Source organism: Hypomesus nipponensis, chromosome 22 (assembly GCF_054491055.1).
Source record: "Hypomesus nipponensis isolate SF chromosome 22, ASM5449105v1, whole genome shotgun sequence".
In the NCBI taxonomy this organism is placed as follows: domain Eukaryota; kingdom Metazoa; phylum Chordata; class Actinopteri; order Osmeriformes; family Osmeridae; genus Hypomesus; species Hypomesus nipponensis.
Window position 1 is genome coordinate 12949569 of NC_140382.1, and position 27844 is coordinate 12977412.

The 27844-nt window shown below is 48.5% G+C and overlaps 2 protein-coding genes across 3 annotated transcripts; one reads left to right on the forward strand and one right to left on the reverse strand.

The window, feature by feature from the left end:
• Positions 1 to 18: 18 nt before the first annotated feature.
• On the reverse strand, positions 19 to 9148 carry LOC146236700 (cysteine-rich protein 1). 2 transcript variants are annotated; one of them, XM_084687393.1, is made up of 5 exons: positions 9132 to 9148; positions 1559 to 1654; positions 561 to 655; positions 360 to 414; positions 19 to 210 (listed from the first exon to the last, which is right to left on the reverse strand). In XM_084687393.1, exons 2-5 carry the CDS (start codon positions 1599 to 1601, stop codon positions 164 to 166), a joined length of 240 nt encoding a protein of 79 aa, XP_084543519.1. In that variant the 5' UTR covers positions 1602 to 1654; positions 9132 to 9148; the 3' UTR covers positions 19 to 163. The 2 variants fall into 2 exon arrangements, with proteins under 2 accessions (XP_084543519.1, XP_084543518.1); XM_084687392.1 differs by lacking the exon at positions 9132 to 9148 and having other exon boundaries at positions 1559 to 1712.
• On the forward strand, positions 6836 to 27834 carry rnf38 (ring finger protein 38). Its single transcript, XM_084687394.1, is given in 14 exon segments — positions 6836 to 6968; positions 8063 to 8732; positions 17571 to 17617; positions 21511 to 21713; positions 21962 to 22052; positions 22055 to 22366; positions 22915 to 23079; positions 23478 to 23648; positions 23828 to 23989; positions 24088 to 24191; positions 24308 to 24395; positions 24731 to 24852; positions 24943 to 25042; positions 25346 to 27834. Coding segments are annotated over 13 exon segments (2229 nt in total). The 5' UTR covers positions 6836 to 6968; positions 8063 to 8131; the 3' UTR covers positions 25409 to 27834.
• The last annotated feature ends 10 nt before the right edge of the window (positions 27835 to 27844 follow it).

Here is a 27844-nt window from a genome sequence, read left to right on the forward strand (position 1 = left end):
CAGGCTATGAAACTGGTATTTTATTATTCAAAACATACATAACTGTACATACATTTATGACTATCTGACATAGACAAGAATACTATTACACATGCAAAGGTCAGAGGTTACTTCAACATAGTACATGGGCTTTCTCCTGCGAGTCCTAGGTTTGCCTGGGTACCTAAGAGGAGGCACCTGCATGGCAATATGTTACCAGCTTCCTGTTGCCTGGTAGGGGGTATGGGGGAGGGAGATAGAACAAGGAAGAAGTGAGAGACAGCAAAAGACACTGTTTGGGCATGCATACATACAGAGAAACATATCATCTGATCAATGTTGAAAAGATTATTGGTAAACAGAGACGTCAGACGGCATACCTCTTGGACCAAACATTTTCATATAACAGTTGGTGCAGTATGGCTTTTCATCATGCTGAAACACACAGAATAGAAAATAGTTCATGAAATATGCATGAAAATGTGGCATCAATAGACGTCAAATCTATTCTAAAGCGTGAGGGTGTGTATGTGTTTGTTTTGTGATCCTAAGTCCAAGTGTGTGTGCCTGCATGTCTGCACCTCAGCATGTTGTCCAGCTGTCAACTGTCTGTTGCACTTCTGGCACTTCAAACACAGAGGATGGTAGTCCCGTCCCAAAGACCTCTTTCTCTCACCTGGACCAATAGGATAAGAGGACAAAATGATCCAGTCAGGATTTTAGTTAGTTTGTTTTGTGAGTCAAACTGGCCAAAACCTTTGGTTAAGACACCTGCAATTTTTGTTTACAAATGTGTCCGTTTCTTTATACGCAATTGCTGTTGAGTGACAAAGAAGCAACATGAAGAAACGAAGTCATGCACAAAGAAGCGGAGGTGAGAAGAAGAAAAAGAGAATAAGGAGGAGGCTGAGGTCGAGTTCTGGAGCGTGGCCTTTGTATGAAAGTACATCATGCTTGGTTCTTTAAGACACAACCACTTCCTCCCCTGTGTGTGTGTGTGTGTGTGTCATATGGCAGTTGAGAGTAGGACAACATCCCACGTATTGTATCTTGTACATTTGTATTTTTGTATAATATTTGTATTTTTATATTGTAAGTGGTAACTTATATTTTATTTTATGTCAACTTATATTTTATTTTATTGTACTTTTTATTTAATTCTAATTCCACTTTGTAATTTAAATGTTAGGTTCATATATGTTTATTGTATGCACCTTCCTGCCAAAGTAAATTCCTTGTCTGTGCAAACTTTAATGGCAAATAAATCTCATTCTGATTCTGATAGCTTCTTTCTCGACACAAACAAAAGCTCGATTTTCTCTGTCTGTCTCTGACGCGCACACACACAACAGTAAGACTGGATGGGTAATAAAGCAATTTAGTTCAGGTCAATGACAAATACAATTCACAAATAAACCTTTACTTTACAGAAAAAAGCTAAAAATCATATAGGGAAACAATGTTGATTCCACACATATTTGAGCATGTGTTTACATTCACATGAATGGGTACCCCAATACACAAAGATCTGTATGCTCACATATTCTGTCGACACATACTATTTACACACAATACTCACCAAAGTAGACTGGCTTCCCACAGATTGGACAGTAGCCGACCATGATGCAAAAAGTAATTTATGCTGCTTGTCGACCAAGACTAAGTGTGTGTGTGTCTGTGAGTAGAAGACAGAGAGTGAGTTTTGAAACAGACCAAACAGACCAGGAAATACAGTTATCTGTAGATGCGCTGTCTTTCAAACTAAAAACCAGGATGTGGTGAATGTCTTTTCAAAATAAATCTGTTTGGTTTATAAAAGGTAATCTGCTTTTGATTGTGAGTGTTTATTAATAAAGAAGGTTAGGGGATGTAAATGTAACTTATGTGTTACATAAGATAGATAACTGCAAACTGCTGAGGAAGGAAAGAGAGCAAGAAAGTAAAGAACAGACTGGGGGAGAGACAGAAAAAGAGAGACCACAGCTGTCAGCAGCTCCGATTTCTTTTATCTCTTCGTTTACTCTCTTTCACCCTCATTTCAAACTGATTAAAAATGCTTTGTGTGTTGCATTGTGTCCTTAAGTTGAAAGGAGAAACCCAACATTATCTTGACAAACTCTCTCTCTCTCTATCCCTTTCTTTGTCTCTCTTTTTCCCTCCATCTATCGGTGTCCATCGATTTGTCTGTGTCTCTGTCTACCTCTCCCTCTCGATGTCCTTACCTCAATCTCCTCTTTATCTCTATCTCATTGACCTCTCTCTTTTAGATACACACAGACTGAAGAGAGGAACTGAAGAGGAAATAAAAACAGACGAGAAAGAGAGAGTGGGACAGTAGACGAGCAGTATATTCTGTGCAAAAAGAATGGTGAGAGAGTGAGAAAAAATAGAGCCAAAAACAGAAAGAAGATGCAGGAAGAAGGAGAGTGAGCTGAGAAACCACATATCCCAGAGGATCTCACTTCCTGGGCTGCATCGAGTAAACTGCCAGAAGTCTCAGCACATGCTCAGCTCCTCTCTGCCAAGAGAGAGAGAGAGAGAGAAAGAGAGAGAGAGAGACTGTGGTGTGAAAGAGTGGTGAAAGAGAGAGAGAAGGAGTGGTGAGAGAAAGAGTGGAGAGAGTGAGACAGGTAAGATATATGTATATATTATATATGTGGTATAAAGAGAGAGAGAGGGGGGGGTGAGGGTTGGCTTCTCTCCGTCCTCTCGCCTGGTTGTGCTGGATCAGGCTTCAGCCAAACACTGACGCTGTCGTCGCACTGGATTGTGGGGAAGAGACACAGGAAGAGGCTCAGGAAAAGACAGTTGGAAGGCTTCCCTTTTCTCTCCTTTACACACACTCGGTCACACACACACACACACACACAGAGAGACATACACGCATTAACACACACACTCCTCCAGAGGTCTGGACGGATTCCCTTTCTTCCCACTCACACCCACTCATCACGTTTCAGCTGCTGGCCTGCATAGTTCCCCTAATGGGCCAGGGTAGGACACAGAGCCTGGATTTGGGTTAGTGGGGCTACAACCTGAGCCTTTAGTCCTGCAGCACTAGCTAAGCAGAACTGGTATATCTGACCAGTATTATAAAACTAAGACCAGGTTTAATGTAATACAGCAGTCGGAAAATGTTATCAAAAAGCAAACTTTGAAGTTTTTTGGTGTGTCACTTTGTGCTATGTTAGAATCACATCTGATGGTGAACAAGGACAACTTACATGCCCTACAAAGGTTTGTAGGCCATTTTGTGGAATATAGGCTCACTGTTAGAAGCCATTTTGGGGGAGGTTTTCCAGAAACGTCCCCTTTGTTGCTTCCAGTGTGGAACAAAGCTATCTGATGACTACTAATCCCAGACTTAGAATATCAACGGATGAAAAAGACTGAGCAACAAGGCCTTGTTTTTCACCATTAATCTGCCAAAGCCTCAAATCCCCTCATGGCATCACATAGTGATATGATTACAGGAACTATTAGTCCACGATTAGTTAATGTGAACGGCCTGGTCCTTCTGATAGCATTGACAGCCAAGTCTTTGTTTATGTGTAGACCACTGGATGTGTGTGTGTGACAGCCAACAGCATAAATTAAGCAGATGCTGAATCAGTTGCAACTTTCAAGTCTCCATACGGCTGAGGTGGGGAGCCAAGCTAACCCAAAACAGAGCATATGACATGTGTCTCTTTCACACACACATGCATACACACACACCCTGTGTGACATTGGCAGGGAAGTATCACATACTGCTACAGGGTCTATTACCATACACTCACAGGATGTGACACAAAAACAACATGGCCACCAGACTTTCTGAAACTTCTGTTATGCTTACAGTCATCATGCTACACAATTGATCGAAGATGGAGAGAATTTACAAACAAAGAAAGTTGCATTTTTAATATGTTTTTAGTAGGTGTTCTGTGTACAGTGATGTGTTGATGTACGCATCAATACGGTTTAAGAGGGGGAACACTGCATGCCTATTGTTGTGAATTTACTAACAAGAGAGAGAAGGATAGAATGAAGGAAGGGTTCTAATGTGTTGGTTCTTGTCCATGCATTCTTGGCATAGCTCATTGCCCTTTTCAGTCGTTTTCCTTTTTTTTGTGCCTCAGATCCCCCCCACCACCCCTCCAAGCCAAGGGTCCACGCCACAGCCAAGTCCCACTGCTCCATTATGGCTGAGCTTCATACTCGTTGGCTGTAAATTCATGTTCTTCAACTCCCCTTTTTCATCTCAAACTTTCTCTCTCTCTCTCTCTCTCTCTCTCTCTCTCTCTCTCTCTCTCTCTCTCTCTCTCTCTCTCTCTCTCTCTCTCTCTCTCTCTCTCTCTCTCTCTCTCTCTCTCTCTCTCTCTCTCTCTCTCTCTCTCTCTCTCTCTCTCTCTCTCTCTCTCTCTCTCTCTCTCTCTCTCTCTCTCTCTCTCTCTCTCTCTCTCTCTCTCTCTCTCTCTCTCTCTCTCTCTCTCTCTCTCTCTCTCTCTCTCTCTCTCTCTCTCTCTCTCTCTCTCTCTCTCTCTCTCTCTCTCTCTCTCTCTCTCTCTCTCTCTCTCTCTCTCTCTCTCTCTCTCTCCTGGTTGAGCAAGCTTGTGGCAAGGCTGAACACATGTTCTAGTATCTGTGTTGGCATGTCTATTCTTTCTCCACCGACCCACCACACATTCTCCACAACGCTCACAGAGAGGCTTCCAAAAAGATGTTTTTAAAACTGTCAGTAACATTTTATTTTATAGTAAAATGAAATGATCATGTATGAAAATGTTTATTTGAATTAAAGGTGAAGAGATAATAGCCTTTCCCTAAGCCGAACAAAAACAGAATTATGATATAATAGAGAACACTCTAACCCTATTGTTATACTGGTTATGCCATCTTAAGGATGTTAACAGTGGAGGTCAATTTATCTTGATTACATCTCAAGTGGGATTGAATTGTGTATCCTGACCCCTAGGTAAAACAGCCACATCGCACACACTCCATTCAACAAAGCACTATTCTATTAGAGGTGTAGTGTAGCCTCATCTCTGATCATGGAACCTAGCTCTCATTCCGTCACTTAGGCTGGGATTTAATTAGGGCAGAATATCAATATTAAAACACATATCTGTCTCTGCCACCCTCCTTTCTCATCCTCCCCTCTCTCTCTCTTTGTTTCTCTCCCCTCCCTCCATACAGCTGGCAAGTGCATGGTCGTAGCTGCCCCTCCCCCGCACCGTTTGAACAAACCAATGAGCATGCACATCAGCAGAACCCCCACCCCCCTAATTTCCACCCGATCCATCCCTAACCCCACCCCCCAGAGGCCTCTGACTCTCTCTCCACCACCCCATCCCCCTATCCCTCTGCCCCTAACCCACTTATGTACACCCTCTTTCCTCCACCCCCTGCCGGTTCCACCACAAACACCCCAGAGACGACCATGCTTCCTCACCCCTTGCCTCGCTTGTCTCCCCTGCTCTCCCCCTCTGTCTCCCCCCTGGCCGATCTTTATCCTTCTACCCTTGTCCTTATCTCCATCACCTCGCTTCCTTCCAATCTGCCCCACTGTCTCTCTGTCCCACCCTCACCCAGCTTCAACCTCCCTCCCCCATCTCTCTTTGCGGCCTTATCTTATGAATATCGGTAGCACACTGGGTGAAAAATTGATCCTCCATTGCCTGTCGACGGACGCAGGCTGCCACAGCGCATTAGCCAGTGTGTGTGTATGTGTGTGTATGCGTGTGTGTGCTTGTGTGTGTGTGTATGTGTGTGTGTGCTTGTGTGTGTGGGGGGGGGGGGTTGTGGAGACTCGCTGCTTGCTTGCGGGAGAGAGGGAGGGAAAGGAGGAGGGATATTTGCATATCATCAAAGTAAGGAAAGAGGGAGTAATGAGATGAGGATGGGGGTGTGTGTGCATTGAGGTGGGAGGGTCGAGTGTGTGTAAAATGAGAGAACAAAACCAAAAGGGAATAGGGTTTAGAAGGTGAGATGGGTTGGGTGATTTAGTGTGTCTGTGTGTTTGCATGTTTGTGGTGCGTGTATGTTGTTCCACACCTTTTCATTCTCACACTAACAAACAGTGGTTTTAGGGGATATTCATTATGTAAACTATAGCAATAAAGTGTGAAAGCAAGTTTTAATAAGACACCTATAATAAATAAGACAAGATTAAGCTGAGTGTTGTTCCTAAAGAAAAGAGATGTGGTCTTGCTGTACATACATTAGTTATCTGGTTCTCTGAAATCTTGTATGCTTATGGCCAAACAGCTTTCTTAAAGGCCTCCATTTCGGAAGCATGTCTGTGAATTATGACCATTTATGATTCTCTGTAACAACAGAGAAACATATTTAATGTAATTTGGTTTGTGAAATATTTTGTATTTTGGTTGAATTGTTTAGTTTATATCAGAAATTATAAAAACACTTAAGATAAGATCAGATTTTGCATGTTATTTTCACAACATGTATTTTATATTTGTTACTTGATTACTTCACGTAATCAAGTATTTTTTTTTATTTTGTATCTTAGGGTACTAGGCTGCAATAGGCAATTCTTGTAAATAAATAATTTAAATCCCCTTTCAGCCTTGCTTCTGCATCTCACCATAGCGGTTGATTTACTAGACAAAACGAATCGAGCGTTGATACCTTAGAAGGAGGAGTTCCCTTGTTTGATACAGTTTGTAAATATGCATTTAGAAATACCAGATTGTAGTAATCGTAGCTGATAACAGTTATAATTCTCCATCCTTGAGGTTTATTGGGCGAGTTTTGTAACCTTCTAATCCATGTTAGAATGTAGGAAGGACGTGTGAAAACAGCTGCGAACCCTTCACATTGTCTGTTTTCTACTCATTAGGTCTGGTCGAAACCTGAATTGAGCGTTGATCGTTTGTCACATTTCACGCTGACACCAAGCGAACACGGGGAGCATACATATACACGGCTCCGAATATTATCGAGAGGTCGGAGCAGGGAGTACTGTAGGGGAATACACATTGAAGGTAAGTCACTCCAGAAACTAGAACAAGTTAAAAAAATGAGACACTTGCAATCCAGACGAATAGGCGGGGTCCTACTTTTAGCTCGCATTAATTTTAGCCGTGTTCTTTCTTTGTAATTTGAGGTTGACCACTTTACCATCCTGCTTGCGTTGAGTCTGCCTCTCTGGCCGGGATAAGTGGTACTATTTTCAATAGAACAGCATACCAAATCTTGGTTCAGTACATATCGCAAGTGACAGTAAGTTTTCGACAGCTATTGTCTCACAAAGAATACGAATTCTAGGCGTTGGTGGTTAGAAAGCTATGGGATCTTTCTCTGTAGTTCGGGGAGGAGGGGTTGACAGCAATAGATGGCTTTCTTGCCTTGACTTCTTCAGCTAGCTAACCAGCTAGTTAGCCAACAAGCTAACGTTGTTACGCAGGCTGGTTAAAATAAGTTTCCTTGGCGATCGAATTAGCTAAAGTAACTTTAAAACTGAACGTAAAAATATTGCTCTACGCTGATACAGTGGACGCATTTTATATACACAACGTAATGCTACGTAATTTTAACTCTTTATAACTCGTTTGCGGGCTATCGACTTCCAATGTGTTTTAGCATGCTAGACATTTAGTCTAGTTTAGTTGTAGCCAAGCCCGAGATTTAACAAGGATTTACGGAAGTTGACTATGCGTAGCTACTTAATAGATAAGTTCAACTTGTTTAAAGTTGCTGTAACTTGTTATTTTACCTCCAAGTGTATATTGAACGAGTTTTATTTTCTGAAATGACTTATCTCGCCCGACACGAGACTGACGGAAAAGGATGAGCTCAGTTTCTGTAACCATCAACGCATCACTTTTGGAAATCGGAGAGAAACTAGCTAGCAATGTTGATTGTTTGTTGAACTTTCAGTGGGATTTGCATTCAAAACAAGATTCTGACCGAGTTGAATTCCTCAGAGATAAACGTTAGGCGTTTGTTTAAAAATAACAATAATTCGAATCGCCACTTACAAAGGGGTGCTTTACATTATCAGTTTATCACCATATCACGTTGTTATTGTATTATTTTGGGCATTGTGTTTACAGCTCATTGTTTTGTTTTTAAACAGTTTTGAAAGAGCTTTTCTGTAGCGGAAAACGAAAAAAGATACAGAAAGAAAGGAAATCCCCGAAAGGAAATGCCAATCGCAGCCGCTGGTCAACCAACGACTCAGGAGCCCCGAATTTACTCCCGGCTACCCTCAACCCCCGAGCCCGTGCCTAAAGGGGGTAATTTATGTGACGAGGCGGGGGCAGAGTCGCCGGAGCGAACAGAATACGGGGGCGCGGAGGGGGCTATAGGACTCGGGAGCTACAGTTTCAGTCAGAGCGGCGCTAGGGGCTTTCTACCGCCCGGATCCGCCAACGTTTGTCCGCCGCAATCCCCTCCCACGTCCTCTCCACTTGCCGCCTCTATCTTTTATCCCCACCTTTACCAACAACCTCAACAAATTAACATGGAGCCTCCTAGGACTCGATCGCGTTCTCGGTCTGGATACTACCAGCAGTACGGCGTGAGCAGTGGAGGTGGGATCGGTAATGGGATTAACACCAGCGGGGGGACGGGACCTACCCACCACCAGCACCAACAGCAGCAACAGCAGCAGCACAACGCGGGGTGCGCGCCGCTCGGGGCTCAGGGCAACCATTCAGAGAACCAGCGAGCCCCAGGAACTAACGTCTCCCCCGGTGTTCAAAGGCAGTCGGGGCTGCCTGGAACGCATCGCATCTCGGCAGCAGGTAACAGTTCTTTCAAAGCTCATTCCGTTCTTATGTGCACCCTACCCTTCTACCCTTGACCTGGCAAGCTAGGAAAACTGGTTTCTTTTTTTTCTGTGCTACCTACAAGCACATAGGCTTCTCAGGAGCTAGAAGTCAAGCTGTTTTAATGCGCTAGGGATATGCTTCTGAAAATGGAACGGGCATGGTGTGTATCATGGTTGGCATGGTAATGTGTGTGTGAGTGAGGGAGTGTGTGTTTGCCTACGCCTGCACATTAGTTATTTTCCAATTAGGCAGCTTCTTTTATGTGTGTGCCACCAAGCATTATCTTACCATGCTGCTTTACACATACTACAATCTACATGAAACAGTGTGGGCACCAGCTTGTCATGTGTTTAGTTTTAAGCAAGAGAGAACCTGCTGAACTGTTGTAAAGTGTCAGTGTTCCCCTCTGTGGCCGTAAGGTAGCAATACGGAGACCATGCAAGATATTATTGGCATTCTCTGTCGCTCTCTCACACACACTCACACACAGTTAACTTAGCTGAGTGGGTGATCCTGCCAAGAGGCACTGGATTGACTTCTGTCGGGAATGAAGTTAGAGACACTAAAATGCAGAGAGATGAGGTCTACAGCCTATATCCTGAAATGCTTAATATTAAACGAACAAGCCAAAGCTTAGGCCTACACTGTTAATGAATCATTGATAATATCATTAAAGCCAGTTATAACTAGCAGTGCCTTACTTGTATGTTTAGACACTGCCATATAAACTTTGCTGTTTGGAACTGATTTTCCAAATGTTTTCACATTTTTGTCCTGTACTCCTACACACACACACACACACACACACACACACACACACACACACACACACACCTGATTCTAATCAACTAATGAGCTTTGCATGTCTTTAATCAGACATAGGTGGATTCAGGTGTGTTAGTGTTGGAACAGCGAAATAATTTGGAGACTGTGGGTTGAAAACCTTTTCGATTCGACGCAATATCAGCCATCCGGATAATTATATCCCACAGATGCAACGCACACAAACTCGCACACAAGACTAGAATGCCCTCTGTGATTTTGTGTCTGAATGTGTTTCATTGTCCCTTCTTTCCTTTTGCATCCCTGTTTACGGTTGACTCTTGTTAGAACTCAATTTGTTATCCAGGTCGCCTTAACAAAGCCCCGCATTGACTGTCCCCAGTTCCCCCTTTTTGTCCATAACCCTTGTCTCTGGGCTGTTGTCATCAACACCAGCGTGCGTCCTACCCAAGATCAGTTGCTCAGCAGCAATGCATGGTGTGACACAAAAGGGTGACTCGTCACTGAGGAAGCAACAGGTTCTATGTTTTTCTGTAAGCTCTAGTTCTAAATGTTCCTGGCATGGGTTCTTGTTGCATGTGGGGAACAACTTTCTTTCGTGGGTGCTGGAACCGCCAAAGGGGTTGGGGGGGAGGGGGGTCGTTCAGTTGGATCGTTTGAGTTTGGGGATTTTATTGAGCGGTAAATGAAGCCCCAGTAGTGAAGCATGTGTCACTGTGTTGTCTGTGCGATCTAAAATCAAAACATAGGTGTTTTTCTCCATTCAGACATTGTCTGGGTGTGTGATATTGAACCCATCCCACCACACACTGCAACCAGTGCAATGAACCAGAAAACTGAAAATACAGCGGATAGAATTTCAGACTCATAGTCAAAGGTCTTAGGGGAGAGACAAGTCAAACCAACCACCCTAGATACACACACACACACACACACACACCAACCTGATGTTTTTATATATTTTCATTAGACTGCATGTTGTAGTCTAAATATATCATATGAAATACTGTGACCTTTCCTTAGTTTAGTTCAGGGCTTCTTCTAAAAGGTGTGTGTGTGTCGTGAATGTGGTGGATACGTGTGTGTGTGTTGGCGACGGTGGGTCTGTGTGACAGTGTGTATTGCTGCAGTATTCAGGTGCAACCATTGTAAGCTGTGAGCAGCACTGAATGGAGCCTGAGACTGGAAATACCTGTCTGGGAGAGTGAGTGTCAAAGAAAGCCGCTCGCAGTGACACACACACACACACACACACACTTCTTTCTGGTTTCTCATCCCACAGGGTGCTGAGCAGTGGTTGTGCCATGAGGCCTCGCTAGGTAGGCGAGCAGAGAAAGGCAAGCTGTGTGTGTGATGGACATGAGGTAAAAAGGCCAGCAGGCCTCTACAGCTACAACTGGTGAAGGGTGTTCAGACCCATCAGCTTTAGAAGAGAGCCAGAGGAAAAAAAGGAAGTGGGAGAAAAAAAAAACACTGATGTGTGTGTGTGTGTGAGAGAGAGAGGGAGAGAGGGTGATGTCATGCCCCCCTCACCTTCCTCTCTAGGCTGTAAGCCAGGCCAACTGGTCAGATACCGGTGCTCACACACCCCATAATAACCCCAGGTCACCTCAAACTGATCCTGGGTCTGAATCCACACACCCTGGAGGCTGTAGTTCAATAGCTATGACATGTAGAATTGCATGAATTGATGGCTGAAATGGGCGTATTGTATTTCCATCTAAATGGATTTCGATCCTGAAAGGAGGGGGACTGTCCAAAAGAGTCACGTGCTCATGGACGCACACGTGCACACACACGTGCACACACACGTGCACACACAGTCTCTCACTGTTTCACTGCTGTGAACTAAGGATGTTTTATGAACCTCTTACATCCGTATGTAGACACACACACACAATGTCTGTTGTTTCTTGTTTGTTCTGTATAATGAGGAACTAGGTGGGACCTGTGTGTGTGTGTGTGTGTGTGTGCATTTGTGTGCCAGTGTTCTGTCTACAATGGCCCTGTCTGGATGAGCATCACACAGAGACGGGGTATCAAAAGATCTGGCGTCCAGCTGAAGTGGGGACAGGTGTGTGTGTGTTCAGATCGGATTGTCCTGTCAAACCGTAGTAACGTTGGGTCAGGATACGTCCAGAATGTGGGCTACATTATAGATACACTATATAATGACCCATACTTCTCAATATACGTTAGCCACCTTTCAGAACTGCACCATCAGCCCTATATCTATCTCCATATCCCCCCTATGAGAACTAGCCTGGGGGAGGTGGGTTTGGGGAAGCAGCTGGTTCATGGGAGCCTCCCTTCCCCACACACACACACACACACACGACTACCTTAAACAGTTCTGTGTGTTTTCTGAGTAGCTTGGCCCTTCAGATGGTGAAAGAGGGAGAGAGGGAAGGATGCCCTCCGCCTCCCCTCTTCCCACGCCGGTCACCTGCGCCGGGCATGAAAGCTAATGATGTCTCTACCTTCCCCTTCCTCCACCCCTCTCCGCCCATTCTTTCCCTCTTCTTCTTCTCCATCCCCAATCTCTTTCTTTCTCATCCTCCTGCTCTCTGTTGGAAGACTGCTCTCCTGTGCTCCACTACCCGTCTCTCCTATAGTGGTGGACGGGCTTTCATGCTCTCTTTACCTCTCTCAATCTTTTTCTCTCTCCTCCTCCAGAGACGCCCTCGTCTCTCTCTCTCTCTTCCTCCCTTGGTCTTCACGCACTCTTCTCTCCTCCTCCCTCTTCTTTGTTTTGAGGAAGGGATCATTTTAATGGATCTCGGAGAGGCTAGAGGACACTCCTCCTCCATGTCCTTGTCCTCCTCCATGTCCTTGTCCTCCTCCATGTCCTTGTCCTCCTCCATGTCCTTGTCCTCCTCCATGTCCTTGTCCTCCTCCATGTCCTTGTCCTCCTCCATGTCCTTGTCCTCCTCCATGTCCTTGTCCTCCTCCATGTCCTTGTCCTCCTCCATGTCCTTGTCTTCCTCCATGTCCTTGTCTTCCTCCATGTCCTTGTCCTCCTCCATGTCCTTGTCTTCCTCCATGTCCTTGTCCTCCTCCATGTCCTTGCCCTCCATGTCCTTGTCTTCCTCCATGTCCTTGTCCTCCTCCATGTCCTTGCCCTCCATGTCCTTGTCTTCCTCCATGTCCTTGTCCTCCTCCATGTCCTTGTCTTCCTCCATGTCCTTGTCCTCCTCCATGTCCTTGTCCTCCTCCATGTCCTTGTCCTCCTCCATGTCCTTGTCTTCCTCCATGTCCTTGTCCTCCTCCATGTCCTTGTCTTCCTCCATGTCCTTGTCCTCCTCCATGTTCTTGTCCTCCTCCATGTCCTTGTCCTCCTCCATGTCCTTGCCCTCCATGTCCTTGTCCTCCTTCACTCCTTTCCTCCGTCAGAAAGTGGGCAAAGAGGGAGGCTTTGTTTTTACTTCCTTTGTCCCGTTGGCCCTGGCAACCGCTTTTAATGTGGCACTTTTTTTGGGGGGGGGGGCTTTGCGACTTTGTTGCCTCAAAAAAATACAAAGGGTGGGGGTTACATCATGGGCAAAATGTGTGCGTTTGTTAGATTTGGATTCCCCCTAAACTTAAAATAACCCCCCAATGAGGCTGTCCCTGGTTGCTCGCCACAGGTCCCCCCCCCCCACCCCATATCTCTCCCTCACAGGATCCGCAGAGGAGGGGGAGAGTGGGGGGAGGACGAAGGGAGGACAGGAAGTTGGGAGGGATGGGTTTGGAGGAGGCAATCTCCCTTGCAAAGCATGGAGGGGAGGAAGAGGGGTGGTAGCCTAGATGTGTTTGGAAAGTAGTGGAGGGGAGGTGTGTGTGTGTGTGTGCGGGGGGGGGGAGAGAGAGAGGGAGGGACTGCTGAGTGGTAGTGATGGAGGGACTGAGAGGAGCTTAGTGAATGTAAGTTGGAGTCACTCAGGGAAGAAGAGAGGAAGGGAGGTGAATGAGTGTGAGAAGATGGAGGGAGGCTCCTGTTTTTGGCATCTCTCCTCCCTCTTGCCTCTATGTTGAGTTAGGACGAGACCCAGACCACAACACTCTCTCTTTGTCTCTCTCTCTGGGTCTCTTTCTCCCTCGGGGTATTTCTCTTGGTCTTTCCCCTTCCCCTTTTCCACCATATTACCCCCGGTAACCTTGAACCGCTTTCGTTAAGGATTCTTGGAACCTCAATGCTATCTAGTGAACCAGCCTTTGTTTCCAACAGTTTTCAGTGGAACAATTGTGATCAATGATGCATTGTCAAAAGTGGGCATTTTTACCTGTCTTTATTGTTTGTTCTTGTCAAAAATCAAGTCAAATGTATTTGTATAGCCCTTTTTACACGCAAGCATGTCACAGAGGGCTTCACATACGCCCAAAGAACTGCCCCTCAACCAACCTAAACCCTCAAGGAAGACAAGGAAAAACTCCCAAGGAGTGTCTGAGGTGAACCCATACAGTCACGGCCAACTCTTTGACTAGTTTGGCACACAGCTTACTCTTTTGTTATGATACTTTCTAGTGTTTTCTGAAGCTCAGGAGATAACCAGATCTTCACCAAGCAGTGGGCTTTGTCACCAGGTCACTGCACACACATTTCTTTTGCGACAATTTAAAATTGGATGTGAACCAGAACAGAACGTGGAACGGGTCTCTCTCTGGGTCTCTCTCTGGGTCTCTCTCTGGGTCTCTCTCTGGGTCTCTCTCTCTGGGTCTCTCTCTCTGGGTCTCTCTCTCTGGGTCTCTCTCTCTGGGTCTCTCTCTGGGTCTCTCTCTGGGTCTCTCTCTGGGTGTCTCTGTCTGTCTGTCTCTCTGTTTCTCTGTGGATGCTGAAAGTTAGATGTAGTTTATTTGCTGCTTTATCTCTCTAGTGTCTGTGGTTTTGATGGGTCTCTCTTTCTGGGTCTATGTCTCTCTCTCTGGCTTTCTGTCTCTCTGTGTCTCTGTCTTTCTCTCTGCATATCCTTTGTAGCTTATGTTAACAGTTATGTGATGTGTGTGTGTGTGTGTGTGTGTGTGAGAGAGCGGGGTGGCTTTGGGGAGGAAGCTGAAGGAGGGAGGGGGGAAGGGGCTAGAGGAACAGGCCTTGAATCTCAAGGCCTCTCTCCCCCTGCTAGTTTGTGTCTGTCAGTGAGATGTAGAGAGAGAGAGAGAGAGAGAGAGAGAGAGATGGCGAAGGCTGGGGAAAGAAGAGAAGGGAACGAGAAGGTCCAGTGGTGGGTGTGTGTGTGTTTGTGCACTCGTCTGTGTTTGTGTGTGGCCCTTGTTTATCAGCAGTCTGGGTGGGCTAGAAAGAAGGACTTTGTCTGCCCAGACACACACACACACTTTTTACTTCACCATGAGCAACCTGCTACTGACACTCTGAAGGAGCAAGGGAGAGAATTGGGGGAGAATGAGAGACAGGTGAAAGAGAGAGAAAAGAGCCTAGTGTTGAGTCTACATTGGGATTTCCCACCTAACAGCCAAGAAGCGCGCGCGCGCACACACACACACACCCCCTTTCACAGCATACCATGTTCTTAGACAGTTAAGCAGTCAATGGGTTGACAGGTATTCCATGTCAGCCTATTCTAGGCCTGTACTCCTGTGCTGCTGCTGTTAGCCTGTGTGTGTGTGTGTGTGTTTGTGTGTTAGAGAGAGAGACCAGAGTTAAGGTGTCTGTGTAGGTGTCTGTGTTTAGTTAAGATTTGTGTTTAGATGTAAATGTGTGAAGATGTGATTTAAGGCGTGTGGGGGGGTAAGGGGAGGGGGGGGGGGGTCGACACCGTGTTGAGTTCTGATCTGTCTCCTCCTCTGCCCAAGCCTGATAAGAGGAGAGGAGAGATGGAGAGGAGGACAATATTAAAAGGAGGAGAGGGGGAGAGGGGGAGAGAGAGAGAGAGAGACGGAAGAGTGAGTGGTGGGGTGTTGGGGGATGGGAGAGTGAGAAATGAAAGGGGGGGAAAAGGAACGGGGAATGTGAGGAGGGGCATGGAGAGCGAGAGAGAGAGAGAGAGGTAGAGGTAGAGAGGGGGGGAGAGAGGGAGAGAGAGGGGGAGAGGGAGCAAGCAGACGGAGGACGAGCAGACAGGAAGCGTGTGAGAGGGGGAGATGAGAGGTGTGTGGAGAAACGTGTTGGAAATGGGACAGGGTGATGAGGTGAAGGAGAGGGAGGGAGAGAGGAGGTGTGAGAGGGAGGGGAGAGAGAGAGAGAGAGAGAAAGAGAAAGAGAGAGAGAGGAAATGGATAGAAATAGCTGATGCGCTCTCAGGCTTACAGAAAATCGATAGCAGTCAAGAGGGGCAGCCACAACCCCCACCTCTGCCTCTCTCCCTCCCTCTCTCTCTCTCCCCCTCTCTCTTTCCCTCACACCTCTCACTTTCTCATTCTTTCTCACTCACTCGCTCTCTCTATCCTTTCACTCCTCTCTCATCCCACTTTTTCTCTTACTATTTCCCTCTGCTACTGCTAGCTTCTTCCTCTCCTCTCTTGCTACCATTTCTCTCTTCCCTCTTGACCCCTCCCTCCTCCTCCCCCTCCCCCACCCGCCCCCCCTTTTCCACTCTCTCCACCATCTCACCACCCCCCCCCCCCTCCCTGCTTCCTCTTCTCCCTCCCTCCCTCCCCACCACCCCCCCCATCCCCCATGGCAACCCCGACACATGCACTCAATCTCCCCACCCTGTGTGTGTGTGTGTATGTGCTCCTGATAGCGATATAGTGATGTAGCTAGCCTCGTCCAGCCTTGTTCTAGGCCACGCTGTCCCCTGCTCTCAGTGCACTACTGAGGACTGGTACACACTCCCATCTGCCTGGGTCCACTCATCAGTCTAATCCTCTCTCCTCTCTCCTCTCTCCTTTCTTTCTTTCTCCCCCATCTCTCTGTATCTTTTCCTCTCAACATAGGCTCTCCCTCTCTCTCTTTGGATCTCTAGGTCAAAACAAACATTCCTAAAACCTTTTGCTCGTCTCTTTCGCTTTGTGCTGTTTTCCACAGGCAGGCTCGGCTAGTGAAGGGGGCCTTGAGGTAGTACTAACCAAAGAGTGTGGACTAACCAAGGACAGACCCCCTCCCTGGTCCCCCCTCCCTGGTCCCCCCTCCCTGGTCCCCCCTCCCTGGTCCCCCCTCCCTGGTCCCCCCTCCCTGGTCCCCCCTCCCTGTTCCCCCCTCCCTGGTCCCCCCTCCCTGGTCCCCCCTCCCTGGTCCCCCCTCCCTGTTCCCCCCTCCCTGTTCCCCCCTCCCTGTTCCCCCCTCCCTGGTCCCCCCTCCCTGGTCCCCCCTCCCTGGTCCCCCCTCCCTGGTTCCTCCATAAGTCTCTGTGGCAAAGGGGGGAAATAAACTGAAAGGAAGCTGTAAAAAAAAAAATATATATATATATATATATGTAAGATGGATCAAAAGATGTGTGTGTGTGGGGGGGGGGGGGGCGACAATGGGAGTTTAAGTCTTATAGTGGAAGCAGCCAGTGTTGTCATCAGAAAGCTGCCTTCTCTAATCCAGGATTACTGTGTTTACCCGTGTGTGTGTGTGTGTGTGTCATTCTCGCTGTACTGATACCCCAACAGTACAACAACATGTTTGTGAGAGGGTGTGTGACGTGGTGTGTATCAGTGTCAAAGAGCCCAGATGTATGAGAACAATAACAACAATACAGATTAAAACCATCTCATCAACACACAAACACACACTTGTGAGGTCACGGGCTTTAAGGTTGTTTTAAAAGATGATTCTGCCTTGTACTTGGTAGTGTGGAACAATACGGTGGCTATGATTTGGTTTTGTCTGGTCTTTGTATCCAATTGAAGCTAAACTGTAAAAACAGCTCTGAGATCAGTGAATGAGCTCTAACTGGTGCGTGTTGTCCCGTAAAACAGCTCTGAGATCAGTGAATGAGCTCTAACTGGTGCGTGTTGTCCCGTAAAACAGCTCTGAGATCAGTGAATGAGCTCTAACTGGTGCGTGTTGTCCCGTAAAACAGCTCTGAGATCAGTGAATGAGCTCTAACTGGTGTGTGTTGTCCCGTGGGGTCGCTGACAGCCATGTTCTTGTGCTTGTGTCTGCAGGAGCCATCGGAGGACCCTACCATGGCTGCGGAGAGGAGAGTGACAAGGTGAGGCTGGGGGCCACACCCTACACACGCACAGCAGACACCCACTGCGTCACACACACACACACACACACATCGGTCAGTGTGTGTGTGTGCTTGCAGAGTCACGTCATCGCTCTGGTTGACCACCAAGAGCAGTTCTCTGTAGGACACGCACACACACGCACACCGTGTACTCTTAACTGATTGGCTCCTTTTAAAAGGTGCAGTGTGAATGGAAGAGCTGGTTGATTGTCAGGGTTACGTTAAAAGGCATTTGCAGACCCAAAACAAAGAGCCCAACAAATGGTTTGCTGCCATTTTGAAAGGCGGCGGGGGGAGGGAGCGTGTTTGTGGGTGGAGGGAGGGACTAATGAGTCCCTCGGTGGTCAGGATGGTCGATGTTGAGGACGGATGGATGGAGGGAAAGGAATTGGTGTGAGAGAGAAACGGAGAGCAAGAGAGAAGGAGAGTACAGGAGAGGAGAGGAGAGGAGAGGAGAGGGGAGGGGAGGAGAGGGGAGGGGAGGGGAGGGGAGGGGAGGGGAGGGGAGGGGAGGGGAGGGGAGGGGAGGGGCGATGGAGAGTGAGGCTAGGTGGATAAGGGGTGGAAGACGACAAGAAGCTTGTGTTGGAGGGAGGCTAGGGAGGAGGAGGGGGGGGGGGAGGGAGCGAAGGAAGGAAGGAAAGAGGGAGGGAGGAGGTGCTAATGATTTCAGCTCCAGCTGGGGGACCCTGTAGGAGGGAGGGAGTGAAAGGAGGAAGGGAGGGAGGGAGTGAAAGGAGGAAGGGAGGGAGGGAGGAAACGGTGGCTAAGGAAAAGAAATAGGCTTTGAAATGCAGAGGGTGGAAAAAGAGGTGTGTGTGTGTGTGTGAGAGAGATTAATGCATACACATGTATGTTGAATAGCCCTGTACTTACTGTAAGTCGCTCTGGATAAGAGCGTCTGCTAAATGTAATGTAATGTAATGTACAGTTCAAGTAGACAACACAATTCGAGTGTGTAAAAATGAATAGTGTGCTACATGCACATGCATGTGGGTCTAATTAACGTGTGTGTGTGTGTACGAGAAGATGTGTGTGTTTCATGCTCGCTGTGGGACCATGCCTTTCTATATTTTGGTTCTCAGTGTTGACGGGGAAACCAGAACAGCTGCTCTCCCCACTTCCTGTGTGTGACACACACACACACACACACACACACACACACACACACACACACACACACACACACACACACACACACACACACACACACACACACACACACACACACACTGTAGACGAAGTGCAATAGAACAGAAGAGGGTGTGCTGTTTGTGTTTCCAGCCCACAAGGAACAGTGCAGAATGTAATAAGTGCAGAGCAGTTGTGTGTGTGTGTGTGTGATGAAACTGAGGCTGTGTATTTGTTCCTGTCTATTCCTCTTTAGCTGCTGGAGAGACAACAACAAGCACCCAGACGTGTTGCGTTGGTGTGTGTTTGTGTGCTATAAACTGTATTTGAATAGGACTAGCTAGGCACACTGCTTGAAGATACACCCACACACAAACACCCCCCCCCCCCCCCTGTCTGGTTGGGCCCACCCTCCTAGCCCTCTCCAACCCTGGCAGACAGGCCCATCAAAGTTTCATACTGATGGGGAGGGGAGGGGCCTGGTGCTTGCGTGGGTTTACACAGGCCTGTGTGGCTTTCTGCTCGTTGAACTTTTGCCATGTCCCTTCAGATTTCTAACTGGGGTCTTGAGAAGTTACAAGGGGGGGGATGTTGGCCTGAAAATGGGCAGACTGGTTATCCTCGGGGGGGAAGGGGGGGAAGAGGGGGTGCTTGGGAGCGATACTGGGGCATGGGTGTACTAACCCGGTCATATGAGGGGTGGAGAGAATGGGCACACTGGTCTCCCTAGGGGCATATGTTTAGGCATGGTGCCTTACACTCTGCCTAGACACACACACACACACACACGCGTCACGGTGTATAACTCTGTTCTGACTCAAATCTGTTTAGTCATTAGGGGTCTAGTGGGCCCCCAGGCAGCCCCCTCCGCCCCCCACTTCCATATCCCTCTGTCTCCGCCCCCCCACTTCCATATCCCTCTGTCTCCGCCCCCCACTTCCATATCTCTCTGTCTCCGCCCCCCACTTCCATATCTCTCTGTCTCCGCCCCCCACTTCCATATCCCTCTGTCTCCGCCCCCCCACTTCCATATCCCTCTGTCTCCGCCCCCCCACTTCCATATCCCTCTGTCTCCGCCCCCCCACTTCCATATCCCTCTGTCTCCGCCCCCCACTTCCATATCCCTCTGTCTCCGCCCCCCACTTCCATATCTCTCTGTCTCCGCCCCCCACTTCCATATCCCTCTGTCTCCGCCCCCCCACTTCCATATCTCTCTGTCTCCGCCCCCCACTTCCATATCCCTCTGTCTCCGCCCCCCACTTCCATATCCCTCTGTCTCCGCCCCCCCACTTCCATATCTCTCTGTCTCCGCCCCCCACTTCCATATCCCTCTGTCTCCGCCCCCCACTTCCATATCTCTCTGTCTCCGCCCCCCACTTCCATATCTCTCTGTCTCCGCCCCCCCACTTCCATATCCCTCTGTCTCTGCCCCCCCTCCCCCCTCCGCCCCCTCTCCCCCCCCCCCCCTCTCTTTCCCCATGTCTCTCTGTTCCTCGTCTCTCTCTGTTCCCCATCTCTCTCCTCCATCTCTGTCTTCCACTGTCTCTGAGGTCATTGTTATGACTGGGGTTTGACCTGAGCCAGACTGGGGTCTACCCAATGCCAGGAGAGGAGGGTACATGGTGTCAGCTCGGATTGGAGGAGGCTGGCATCAATCTGCGGGAGCTCCACAGAGAAGGCTACTATTTGAATCAGAGCTTCAAAACACATTTCCCGATGTGTGATCTGTCTTTGGTTTCTGTTCAGTAGGTTATTTTTTTTTCTTCTTTTTTCCTCTCAAATGCGCCTTTGACAAAGTGTGCAGTTGTGTGGTGAAATTGACTGGCTGAGATACCTCGCACTAGAACTGGTGCACCAAAGGCAATGGTCTGCATCGTGTGTGTGTGAAGCCTGCTCCCCAGCTGTTTCCTGTTAGCTATCATGCTGCTTTCATGGGGTGTGTGTGTGTGTGTGTGTGCACGTGTGCGCGCCTCGTTAAAGTCACAGCCGCTGAGTCAGTTTATCACACTGCGTTACAACGTGTCCTGCCACCCTCTGATAGAAACTGTTTGTGTGTGTGTGTCTGATTATGAGTGTGTCTGAGAATGTCTGACTCACGTTGAACAGCTTCCTTTATTTCCATATGAGCCACATGCTTGTGTGTGTTTGTCTTCATCCTACTCTGTGAAGGGTGTGTTGGCTTCATGTTCTTCAGACCGTGTGTGTGTGTGTGTGAGTAAGATGTCTCTCATGCACTGACTCGCAGATGACTATGGTATGTGTAGTATGATTCGCTCATGGTAGGATTGTGTTTGCTTGCGAGAGCACTTTCCTGTCAGTGAAGTGACTCACTTCAGAGTGGATTAAGTTTAGGGGAGATGATTCTCTACAGTTGAGTAAAAGTAGCCGCGTGTGTGTGTCATTTCACTGGTTTCAACGACTTTCCCAATCTCCAAGGGTGTGTGTGACTAGCAGAGCAGAACATGGGTGTGTTTGTGTTTGCGTGCTAGAAAGTTCACTTCCAGGAAAGTGCCTCTTGGGTAATGGATTGCAGAGATGTCATAGTCACGCATGTATACACCCTCACACGCACACTCAAACACCCAATGCCACGAGTGAGGTGATCAGGGTAGCGTCTTATTGCCCAACCCCATCTTCGAGTAAAGGGACGCTGCGTAACCACGGTGACGGGGATGGATGTGTCCGAATGGATGTGCGAGATGATGGAAATAATCCCGTGCTCCCCCCGTCTCTCCCTACAGAGTGAGGACAGCCCCAGCCCCAAGCGCCAACGGCTCTCCGGCCAATCGGTGTTGGACCTGTCCTCCGTGGCCCCGCCCTCCACCCCCTCTCCCCCCATGCGGCCCTGGGAGTTGCCGCCCAGCCGGAGGCCGCACCCCTTCCCCCACCACCCCCCCCACTACCCCCCGGAGCACTGCCTCACTCCCGCCCGCCACCGACGGAGGTAGGCCACGCCCCTGGACCTGCTGTGTGGGGGACTGACTGACTGACTGCACTTTGAGGTCTGTTGAACACAGGAATGACCCTCTTGCCTTTTTCCTCCCTCCCTCCCTCCCTCCCTCCCTCCCTCCCTCCCTCCCTCCCTCCCTCCCTCCCTCCCTCCCTCCCTCCCTCCCTCCCTCCCTCCCTCCCTCCCTCCCTCCCTCCCTCCCTCCCTCCCTCCCTCCCTCCCTCCCTCCCTCCCTCCCGTAGCCCACCAGCCCGACGCCAGCGCGGCCGCCTCTCCCGCCCCCCACGCCACGTGCCCCCCCACCACCCCTCCCCTCCGGGGGCTCGTGTGGGAGGAGGAGGGGGGGGCTGCCGCCCGACCTCCGTCAGGACGAGAACTACCGCCTGCATCACCACCCGTCTCCCCCTCCACCACCACCACCAGCCCTCCACCCTCACCTCTCCCACCACCCCTCCTCCGCCCTGCCCCATCCAGGCTACCAGCCCCAGCCTCAGTCAGCCTACGGCGGACAGCCTTCCGGAGGCGGGGGCGCCGAGGAGCCTCGAGCCTTCCACCCCCCGGCGCTGTCGCCGCGGCTACTGCACCCGGCCGCCCACGCTCACCACACGCAGCAGCAGGGTGCCATGGTGATGGACCTGCATGAACAGGTGTGTGCGTGTCGCGCTGTGCATTGTATGTGTATTGGTATCCTTCCTGGTCGTTATAAAAGGACGTGTTGACTTGATGTCGTTATAACTGTTCGCTTCTATCAAACATGGAATTCGCTCCCTGTCACTGGGGTGTGTTTGGGTGGATTCATGCTGTGAATTAAACTCCCTCCCTCCCTGTCTCTCTCTCCCCCCTGTTTCTCTACCTCTCTCTCTCCCTGTCTCTCTCCCCCCTGTCTCTCTCTCCCCCCTGTCTCTCTCTCCCCCCTGTCTCTCTCCCTCCCTGTCTCTCTCTCCCCCCCGTCTCTCTCCCTGTCTCTCCCTCTCTCTCTCTCTCTCCCTCCCTGTCTTTCTACCTCTCTCTCTCCCTATCTCTCTCCCTCCCTGTCTCTCTACCTCTCTCTCTTTCTCTCTCTACCTGTCTCTCTCCCTGTCTCTCTCTCTCTCCCTGTCTCCCTGTCTCTCTCTCTCTCCCTGTCTCTCTTTCTCTTTCTCTCCCTGTCTCTCTCCCTGTTTCTCTCCCCGTCTCTCTCCCTCCCTTCCTGTAGCTGCAGCAGGGTACCGTCCCCGTCTCGTACACGGTGACCCCGGTCCCGCCCCACGGCTTAGCCCCGCCCCTGTGCACGGGGCAGCACCTCCCCCAGGCCTGCTCCTCCCAGCCACAGGTCCCCCCCTGCAGCGTGGTGTTCAGCACCGGACAGCACTACCACCCGGTAAGTGTGTGTGGCCGTCAGGCGCTTAAAAGAGGTTCTGTGTTGATTGTTCTGCGGCTCTGTTTATTTTTTTTGTAAGTTGTTGGTTAAGCCTGCCCTCATGTGGCCAAATGTGGTAAGCACATTAATATAGTTTATAACTTTGGAAAATAAATATTTCTCCTCTCTCTCTCTCTCTCTCTCTCTCTCTCTCTCTGTCTGTCTCTGTCTCTGTCTCTGTCTCCCTCTCTCTCTCCTCTCTCTCTGTCTCCTTTTTTTTTCCCTGTCTGTCTATGTCTCTCTCTCTTTCTTTCTCTTCTCTCTCTTTCGGTCTCTCTGTCTCTCTGTCTCTGTCTCTGTCGCTTTCGCTCTCTCTCTCTCTCTCTCTCTCTCTCTCTCTCTCTCTCTCTCTCTCTCAGATGTTGCAGGCCTGTTCAGTGCAGCACCTGCCGGTCCCCTATGCCTTTCCCTCCCTCCTCTCCAGCGACCCCCCCTTCCTGCTCCACCCCCCCCACCTCTCGCACCACCCGTCCCACCATCTGCCCCCCCCGGGGCACTTCCTGCCCTTCCAGACACAACAGCCCCGATCGGTGAGACCATACACTCTCTGCACTGCTGTGTGGTGGAGTACAGATGCAGGATTAGCATGACGTGTCCAAAACACCTGTAAACAAAAACACATCTTTTCTACACCAGCATAGAGTTTCATCACTATCTCCTTCGAAAGCACATAATAACCCTTTGTCAACTCTGTGTGTGTGTGTGTTAGCCTTTACAGAGAATCGAGAACGAGGTGGAGCTCCTGGGGGAGCACCTGTCGGTGGGGGGGTTCAACTACCCCCACGGGGCTCCCCACCCGTCCTCCCTGCCTCCCTCCACCCCCCTCCAGTTCCTCTCGCACGACCCCCTGCCCCAGGAGCTCTTTGGAGTGGTGAGGACTCCGACACACAAACACACACACACACCTGTATCAGTTCCTTTCATCTGGATGGTGTTAAACCCCTTTCCTTCCTTCCTCCCGCTCCCTAGCCCTACCCCCACTTCATGCCTCGGCGAATCACAGGGCGGCGCTACCGCTCCCAACAGACGGTTCCCCCGCCCCCCTACCACCCCAGCTTCTTGCCTTACTTCCTGTAAGTACTTCCTTCTTCCTGTTGAGTGGCTGTTCTTATGCAATGTATTGTCAATATTACTGAGAATATGTATCTGAATATCTGACGTGATATCTCTTTATCTTTGTCTCTCTCAGGTCAATGCTTCCTGTGGCTCCAACAGTGGGTCCAACTACCATAAGTCTAGAGCTGGACGTGGATGATGGGGAAGTGGAGAACTATGAGGTAAGCTTGCAGCAATGCTTCTGCCACTACTGTAGTAAGCTAACAACAAAGCTATTGCCAACACTTTAGTAAGCTAGCAGAAACCCTATTGCTTATACTGGAGTAAGCTAGCAGCAACGCCATTGCCAAAACTGTAGGAAGCTAGCAGCAATGCTACTGCTAACACCGTAGTAAACTAACAGCTTTGGTAACACATGTGAGGGGTATGACAATGCATACCCCTCACACTTAACAATGTTTGGAACCTAGAAGCTAATCAAGAACAGAATACTTAATCCCCCCATTACTTTACATGTCTCCAGTCTGAACCATGACCTTTGACCTCTGTAATTAAGGCTTTGCTGAACTTGGCGGAGCGCCTGGGAGAGGCCAAGCCTCGCGGTCTGACCAAGGCTGACATCGAGCAGCTGCCTTCTTACCGCTTCAACCCCAACAACCACCAATCAGAACAGACCCTGTAAGTAGCGCGCGCGTCACTGTCGGTCTGTGTGTCTGTGCATGGTGTCATTTTTCTGGCGTGTGTGTGAACCGTGCCCCTGCGTTCCAGGTGTGTGGTGTGTATGTGCGACTTTGAGTCTCGTCAGCTGCTGCGAGTGCTGCCCTGCAACCACGAGTTCCACGCCAAGTGTGTGGACAAGTGGCTTAAGGTGAGCTGGAACCACCCGGAAAGCAGAAAGCGCTAGTTATGAAATGATTGTTCATATTATACATATATATATATATATATATATATATATATATATATATACATTCTTGGTGTTAAAATGTGTTGTTACTGTGAGAGACTACTCAACTTATCTCAGAGACTAGGAGGTTGATCTCCAGAAGAAATAGGTGGCAGATTGGACATATGGTAACATTTCAGGGCTTGACTTGTCCCTCCCTCTCTTCTTTGTCTCTCCCTCCCCCTCTCTCCCTCCTTCCATCTTTTTCCCTCCTTCCCCCTCCAGGCCAACAGGACCTGTCCTATCTGCCGGGCCGATGCCTCAGAAGTTCAGAGGGATTCTGAGTGACCTTTGACCCCCCCTGCCCTCCATCTTCCTGCTTCCTGCTGGACAGTTGCCTAGTCCCCCCCCCCCCCCCAACACCAACACAAGAGGAAACCCATCCTGTTAGGGCAGATTGGTGACTGGTGGGACAATGACCTAAGAGTAGACGGATCCTCTCCACCTCTCTCTCATTCGACGAATCCCTCAAAAAAATGTCCCTAGCCCCTCCCACAATGGCCATGATCATTTTGCCACAATGGACTTCTTTCAAGCCACCTGGTGTAGGACGGACAGAAACACAATGAACTAAAAAACTGTGTCGTTTTACCACAAACATAATGGAAGATTGGAAGTCCAAAGATTATGACTTAAATTCTTGTTTTTGTTATTCTGATCACCTGTTTTGGGATCCTGTTGTTTTTGGTTGTTGTTTTTCAAACTACATTGTTTATTTACTTTTGGTGTGTGTGTACTAACATTCCTGGTTTAAGCAGTTGAGTGGTCGACAGTTGTGCATTATTGTATACCGAAAACATATGTAAAGCTAAAAGAAATGAAGATTGAGAATGGGAAAGGGTGTGTTTGTGAGTGTGCGTGCATGCGTGAGAGAGATTGATACTCTTCCATGTTATTTATACAGTATGTGTGGTACAATACACTGGCTTCCTGCTCTCACGTCTGTCTTCAATGTGATTGGCTGAGGCTGCACGCTGACACAGGAAGAGTTTTTGTAGATGGGGAAGAGGCTGGAAGAGGAGGATTGTTGAAAGTGTAGTTTCAGAAGGATAGAATGCACTTGTTCACTTTGCCTCGGCTTGTCCCTTCCTTATCACTCCCTCCTTTCAGTTTGTTCCCTCCTTCTCCTTTCCTCAGCCAAACAACGCTTAGGAGGGGCTGATGCTGGCGATGCAACCTTTCACTCGACCAAACACTCTCCTTGCTGCAGAGTTCTGACCCTACCAATATGGCTGCTCCCGAGTCCCAGTGAGAGAGAGAGCAGGCTCCTGTCACCGAAGTCTTAATGTGTTGGGGCTGTTGGCCATGTTGGTAAGGTCCTCAGGGCATCCTCCTCATACCCGGCGGGAAGAATGGTGGGATGAGTTTGCTGTAGTCACTCAAGACCTAGAGGTCTTGGTTGTTGGTGTGGTTTAGTGTGGGTTTCACTTCACAGGTTTATTTTCATGTGGTGAAAAGGGGAGTGGTTTAACTTTGCTATTCACTAGTATTCCATGAACCAACGCTTGGTGGAATAAGCCTACTTTTATTATTATTATTTTTTTTCACCCCTCCCTTTCTCATCTGGTGTGTACAAGTTTGGTGAGGAATGCTTCGAGTTTTGATTTCAGTCACAAACGAGCACAATGTGACCTTGGATTATGTAGCATGGTAGCATTATTTGTAGGTTGGATGTATGTCTGTGCCTGTTGGTTGAGAAGTCTTTGTCTCTGGTCCCAGTGACACACATGCATCTGAAAAAAGCAGCATCTGTCAAACTGCCTCAACACTTCACTCACTCACCTTTGACCTCACTCTCTCTCTTCCTCTATGCCCCCCCCTTCCCTCCTTAGATTGTATCTAAACCCCTCAAACACACTCCCCCTTCATCCATCCGTCACATTCAGTACTGGCATTTTACCCCCATTTTTCTGTGATCTGTTCTAAAAATCGAAACAAAAAAAACTTTGAAGAATGTCATACGAATGCTATGTAAAGGACAGTGTATTTAAACACCAGAGTGAGCCAGGCACCCGCAGTGTCTTATTAAGATATGCCTTTAACAGATAACCGTTCTTAGAGCTGGCGTTGCCCCTGTCAGCTGACTCCAGGTCAGACTTACTGCAACTACATTTATTGAAAAGGGGAGGGGGAGGGGCATCCCCCTTTTCCCTGCCCCAAACCATCAGTGTTCTAATAGGCCAGTGTCAAGAGGTCATATCCATGGCAGCGTTTTCTTTCTTTTTTTTTTGTACCCAAGTGGCGAATGACAATGGTTGTAACTGCCATGTACAGCGTCCATTTTGTGTCATAGGATTGTTGTCCTTAGTGTTTCTCCTGCTCGGTACACTAGCAGTTACCTCGTTTCACTATTTATATATACCAAGAATACTCAACCGTCACGCGAGCAACTGAATTTCATTTTGTTGATTGTTGATATTTCCCCCATATTTTTTTGTTGTCGGGATGTTAAGAATCTTTTTTTTTTTTTTTTTTAAGTACACGCAACTATATATCATTTAACATGATGTCGTTTTTCTATGTATGATATCTGTAACCAAAATCATTTGAAGGCTTGATATGAAATTTTTAACAAAACATTTGTACATTTTTTATGAGAGTTATCACTAGTAATGCTTTACTAAGTAGTGCAATGAATTTTTATTTTTAATCCCTTTCCTTCTTGTCTTTTTGGATTTCAAAGGGTGGTCCAATAATAAATGTATAACGTCCTCTTCCACTCTT